Genomic DNA, 6,685 nt, shown 5'->3' with positions numbered 1-6,685 from the left:
GGAATAATAACCACCCAAAGAATAGCATTCAGCTACGGGATTTACAAACCTAACTAGCGATTATTCACCGTAGCCTACTGCTGAAACTTACGGGGTGACAGTGACGGTGTCGTGAGTTGAATTGTTCCTTTGTTTTGTGCTGGTCCAAGATTTTAAGTGTACAGATCCAAAGACTGAACTGAGCCAAGGACTCTTGTTATAATTTTTGTGCGGTTTTGCGCTGTCGGAAAGGACTGATGTAGCTCTGGATCTGACTAATTGGTGCGATATATTTTCGATTTGTGATTGATTTATGGTGACGGCCTATGCGAATGAACTGCAATTTGTTTTGTTTAATTGCATGCTTTGCTTGAATATATTTTGATTTTGCCCCGTATATTACGTGTGCATGTGCCTTCATTGCCCTATTGAATGCAACGCATTGGTACGGTGTATTATTGAAATGTGTGGTATAATGGTTATGAGAAAAATATAATTTAATATTAAGAACGGAAACCTTGGTACCTGTTATGAGGGTTCATGAGAAGTCCATATACTATAAAATATAAAAATATAGTATAAAATAGCTGATACATGCACCCTTTGTGAGGATGACTGACCATAGGGGATGAAAAGAACCTTAAATCTTTCATTGTCAGGTTTAGCCTGACTGGCAACCACATTATAATATAGTCAAACCGTCACATAAAAAATGGCAACCACGAAGGGACCTATCAAGCTTTAATACAGTTCAGACGAGATCACTTTTGTCAAATTTGAACATTTATTATACAAGCGGCATAATACATGCATATGAATTTTTGGCGGTGTGCTCTGTCCGGGGGGCCCCCTGCCTTCCACCGGCGTGGAAAGCGCGTTAGCAGGGGGAGGCAATCTAGGTGTTCCCCCCCTCTGGGCCAAGCCCTTGGCCCAGAGAGCCAGGAAGGGGGAACGGCATCCTGCCTCAATGACGATCAGAGTGGGCCGCGATCGGGAAGACGCTCGGAGGTAACTCAGCCCACTAAGACCGTCAAGAGTGCCACAGGAGGACTGCTGTACATTATAGTCCCTGGTCCCCACGGGCCGACGCTTCGTGGGTTCCGCGGGAGATACAGCCTCGTGTCTCTGCGTCCATGGCGCCCGCCATGGAAAGCCACAGAGACCAGCTAGCGGCTACTCTGGCATCCACCGGCCGACGCTGGTGGAATACCTGCAAACTACCCCGGACAGAGAGCAACGATGACAACAGACGACATCGACATACGCAGGAGGAGCAGGGGAGGAGGTGGGGCGAGCATGCAATGCACAACAGCAGTAAAGGCAAGCGCGAACAATGACATGTTTTGACAGCTTAAATACATGCGCTCTAGTGAGCTGACCAATGCTATGACAGCTACAGTCAGCTGGTGCTGCGTCATGCGTGACTGATTAACCTCTGCTGACCCCCCGGCCGTGACGTACGTGCCTCGGCTGAATTTGCGTCGTTGACTTCATTTATACCAAGACCGTTCTAAACTCAAACTTCTGATATAAGAGCACATTCAAAGATGCAACCATCCATCAAGTATACCTGAAAAGAAATAAAAAAAATCTAAATGGAGAGACAAGCAATGGACCAGGATGTGTTGACTCTTTTTGATCCCCTAAATGAGACAGGAATCTGGCCTGTACCCCGCCCACGTTCAAGAGGGACAGGAAATATGCCATCTCCTATTCAACACACAACATCAAACACCCTTGTGGATATGGACCTGACTCCGTCTGTGCCGATGGAGGCACCAGCTACTGCCCAAAGTCTATCTCCACACATCTTCCAGGAGATGGACCTAACTGAATACATGCATTTTGCAGCAACAGCACCCCCTGGTGTCCACAGGGAGGACGTAAATGTGGAGCACAACACACATCAATCATTGTTGGAGAACTTCAATAAACTGACTGCTGAGCAACAACGCCTCAGTCAAACCATGGATGGCGCACTGGAAGCTCTCACTCAAAAGCTCTTGAAAATGCACGAGCTTGGACAAAAACAATTACTGGAAGCCATGGAAAAACAATTGGAAAAACATTTGGAGTTTAACCGATCACAGTTCAGTTCCACACTCTCTTGGAGACTACAGCAACACCAGTCACAAGTTATGGAGGATGTAAACCTGGCATTGGTTCCTCTGGTAACCACCATACAGAATGTGGCATCTGACATTACCAAATGTACACATCAGCTGGACACAATAGCTGAATCCCAATCTGAGTGCGCAAACCGCACTTGCGGCCCCTCGCACTTGTGGTCTGTGGCCTGAGCACTTAATTGACGTCAGCTGGAAGGGCCTCAGGGTGCAGGGCCGTGAATTAAATGGGACAGCACTTCCAGTTTCGCTCAATGCCCCTCCCACTTCGTTTTTCATTGGCTGCCGCGTTCCTCCGACGCAGAGGCTGCTCTGACGCTCCCTTCAGCTCTGCAAATTGACCGATTGACGTCTGTTTTAATTTAATAATAATTAAAAAATTAGGTTGGGTGGGATATGTTTGCAGCATGTGGATTTCAAGATAAATGTTGTGTTATCTGCAAATGTCATCATTTATGTGTGATGCACTCGGATCATGACGCGGATGCACTCAAGCACTGTGTCACATGGGACGCGGTGGACTGTGGGTATTTTCTGCTCCTAAGTCCGTGAAATTGCGGACTTTCGGTAAGTGCGGTTAAAGTGCGCAAAATGGCGGCGTGGCGCACTTGTGGACCTAGCAATTCAGTTTTGGAACTACCCTGAGCCCTTGTGGACTTAGCGGGAACGCGCATGTAAGGCCACAAGGCCGCGAGTGCTCTGCACTTTCGCCTAAGTGCGCGATTTGGGATTCAGATTATGTCATCTGAATTGAAATCCGTCAGACAGTATACCCTCCATGCCACTTCCCAGGTTTCTTCCGCGGTCCAGACCACACCCCTTGCCCCTATAGATGTCACGCAGCCAGTATCCATTCATCCTCGTCACCGACTGCAGTCAACCATGCAGGCTGGAGCCTCAGGACCAGAACTCCTTTCCCCTTCTACTTCTCCCCTTAAGATGGATCTAAGAAGCGGATACAAAGGGAAAAGCCCGATTAAACTGCAGTTCCCTTCTTTTGGAAGAGTTGAGGACACTCAAGATCCCCTACTGTACCTGGATACATGTCGAGATTATCTTGCCCTTCACCCTCTCACCGATGAGGAGCTGGTCGCCACTCTCAGAAGCGTGCGGCATGGCACAGCCCGAGACTGGTGGGACGTTGCTCGCCTGGACACCACCTCCTGGACTGAGTTCGAGCAGAGGTTCCGTGCAGCCTTTCTGTCAGAGGATTACCAAGATGAGCTGGCGGAGAGAGTACGGACTCGTGTACAGGCTGAAGGGGAATGTATTCGTGATTTCGCCTATACTTACCGCTCTCTCTGTAGACGCTGGAGGCCTGACATCGAGGAGAAAGAGGTCATCAAGTTGATCCTGAAGAACATTAATCCTCACCTAGCCAGCCAACTGAGAAGCACTCAGGTCACGTCTGTTGACTCTGGTCCGCCTGGGCCAACAATTGGAGAAGGACCGGGAGAACCAGCTCCAATATGAACAGAGAAAGAAGGCATCAAAACAACAACAGCAACTCAAACCTACCCCGTTTTTGCCTACACATTCAGCCTCACCAGCTACATCCATCTCAACCCCTAACCCTTCTCAGGTGGTGTGTTGGAGATGCAAAAGTTCACACCCACCTAGAGAGTGCCCTCAGTATCAGGCCAACAGAGGCAACAAACACTCAAAGTCCTCCGGGTTACAACCTGGGCTGGGTTCCAATCCCACAATATCCACTCTCCCAGCCTCTGAGTGTCCTGGGAAATCACCACTTTCCTTTCAATCCTGTAGCTCTGCCTCTTTGAACTCACTTCCTCACCAGTTGTTGATTCCTCTTACCATCGGTCCATGGAAAGGCGCCGCCATTGTGGACACAGGTTCAACCTACACCCTGTTGAATGAAAAACTCTGGACAGAGGTGAAAGGCAGCAATGAGGAGCTGAAACCGTGGACAGAGGGCCCACTATACCTGGCGGATGGGGGAACCAGACAACCCCTGGGGTGGGGAGACATGACCTTCACTATACACAACCGAACATGGGTCTTCCCTTCTGTTGTGCTGTCCTTGCAATCCCTGGCCTTCACCGTTATCCTGGGATTGGACTTTCTGTTCTTTAGTGGACTCCAGATCAACATCATTGAACAGACCTACTGGTTCTTGCAAGATCCACAGGTCAGACATCCATTCATGCGCAGCTCACTTAACATCAATGACTGGGGACCAGCCTCACCTGTCGCATTCTTTTCTGCTACAGCCCCGTGTGACCTTACACTTCTGGGTGCACTAGAAGAGGGGACCGATCCACTCCTCCTGGCTGTCAAAGATGTTCAGCTCCCAGAAAAGGAAAAAACATGCTTCCTGCAGCAGCTACGAGATAATGCAGATGTATGTACCTCAGCCCTGGGCCGCACCAGTATCCTGACCCACAAGCTCTTCCTCACACAGGATATACCTCTCAAGCAGAAGCCATACAGAGTCTCTCCACCTAAGCTCAAAGTGATGAAGGAGCTCATTGACGAGATGCTGGCCGACGACATCATAGAGCCATCATCCTCTGCTTGGGCTGCACCTGTAGTGATGGTACCCAAGAAAACTGGAGGACTCAGATTCTGTGTCGACTACCAGAGGCTGAATGCCATCACGCACACTGATGCCTACCCATTACCCACGGTTCAGGAGATCCTGGAGTCTCTCGCAGGAGCCGCAGTGTTTTCCACCCTTGACCTGAATCGTGGATATTGGCAGGTCAGAATGGATCCAGAGAGCCAGAAAAAGACAGCGTTTGTCTGTGCTCATGGGCTCTTCCAATTTAAAGTCAAGCCCTTTGGCCTAAAAAACGCCCCAGCCACTTTCCGGCGGCTCATGGAAATTACCCTTGGGAAGCTTCGTGGGAGCTTCGTTCATAATTTACTCCCCAGCCTGGCAACAACACTTCTACGACATTCATTCATTTTAATGCTCTGAGGAATGCCAAACTGACAGTCAATATGCAAAAGAGTCATTTCTTCCGATCTTCCCTTAACTTCCTGGGCCATGTCGTCTCTGCAGTTGGTGTTCAGGTGGATACAGAGAAGACACAGGCTGTACAGGATTTCCCTGTCCCGAGGAACCTCAAGGAAGTCCAGAGGTTTCTAGGAATGTCAGGGTGGTACCACAGGTTCGTGCCTAACTTCTCCCAGCTGGCAGAGCCCCTGAATGCAATGAAGCGCAAGGGAGCCAACTTTATCTGGACGCCGAAGTGCCAGGATGCCTTTGAGACCCTGAAACGCTGCCTTGTGTCCACGCCCATACTGGGACATCCAAACTTTATTGTAGTCTCATCAGGTGGGCCTTACGTCTCCAGGAGTTCATTTTTTCAGTGGAGTACAGGAAGGGAAAGTACAATACGGTGCCTGATGCGCTGTCCAGAGCCCCAGCTGATGGATATAGTCCTCCCTTGCCCACCTGTGCCTCTGTCCTGTCCTTCAAGCTGGATCTGGTGAAAGACCTGCAGATCTCAGACGAAGCCCTCTGGAAGGCTCAACAAGCAGACCCAGACGTACGGAAATTGTACCAGTCTATTGTGGATCAGGGTGAAGTTGTGGAGAACTCGGCTACCAAATATACCATCTTGGAGGACAAGGTATACCAAGTGGTGCAGCTGCCTCATAAGACGCTGTACCAGGTATATATACCATCACCGCTACGAACCCAACTGCTGCAGCTCTTCCATGAGGACCCCTTGGCTGGCCATCTGGGGAGGTTCAAAACCTATAAAAGATTGCAAGCCTTGGTTTATTGGCCAAACCTAAGCTTAGATGTCAAACATTATGTCCAATGCTGTCAGATATGCCAACAACACAAGTTGAAAACCGGAAAGCCGGAAACCTGCTGGAAAACTCCAGACTGTCGTCCATAGCCCTTGGGAGATGTTGGGGGTTGACCTGATGGGCCCTTTCCCTAGAAGCTCCAAGGGGAATGTCTACCTCTTGGTATTTGTAGATTACTACTCACGATGGGTGGAGCTTTTCCCACTACGACGTGCAACTGCTGAGACTGTGTCCAAGGTGCTCACAGAAGAAATCCTAACCCGCTGGGGAGTACCAAACTTCATCCTTTCAGACCAGGGCTCACAGTTTGTTTCCTCTGTCTTTGAAAGTGTCTGCAAGCAGTGGAACGTGGGTCCGAAGAGGACGACCGCTTATCACCCGCAGACAAACCTAACAGAAAGGATCAACCGGAATTTAAGAACCATGATTGCCTCCTATGTTGATGACAACCATAAGCACTGGGATAAATACCTACCCGAATTCCGGTTTGCATTGAACTCTGCTGTCCACGAATCCACCGGAGTGACACCTGCTGAGGTGAACCTCAACCGACCTCTCAGGGGACCCATGGAGGTTCTGTTGCTGCCCCGAGAGTGCACTCCTGACGCCCCAGCATTTGGAAAGGTTGCCCAGCTGTGTGAGCTAAAAGACTTTGTCACCAGCAAGCTCAAGAACGCTAGACAGAAACAGAAGAAAAACTATGACAAACATCGGAGGGAAGTGGAGTATAAGGATCAAGACCGAGTCTGGATGCGCACCCACCCGTACTCACACACACAGTGTGTGTGTGTGTG

General features: G+C 49.5%; 1 protein-coding gene across 1 annotated transcript in view; it reads left to right on the top strand.

Moving 5' to 3' along the window:
- LOC311326428 (T-complex protein 1 subunit gamma-like) overlaps positions 1 to 6,685 on the top strand; it is an 18,683-nt gene that overhangs the window by 8,603 nt on the left and 3,395 nt on the right. The window contains exons 10-12 of the mRNA XM_084459321.1: positions 4,370 to 4,813; positions 5,131 to 5,357; positions 5,552 to 5,746. Of these exons, the coding sequence (XP_084315447.1) occupies positions 4,370 to 4,813; positions 5,131 to 5,357; positions 5,552 to 5,746 (866 nt within the window). The remainder of the gene's footprint in view (positions 1 to 4,369; positions 4,814 to 5,130; positions 5,358 to 5,551; positions 5,747 to 6,685) is intronic.

This window comes from Borostomias antarcticus (genome assembly GCF_949987555.1).
Source record: "Borostomias antarcticus genome assembly, chromosome: 27".
In the NCBI taxonomy this organism is placed as follows: Eukaryota; Metazoa; Chordata; class Actinopteri; order Stomiiformes; family Stomiidae; genus Borostomias; species Borostomias antarcticus.
The sequence above is the reverse complement of the archived record's forward strand: the minus strand, read 5'-3'. Positions and strand labels throughout refer to the sequence as shown.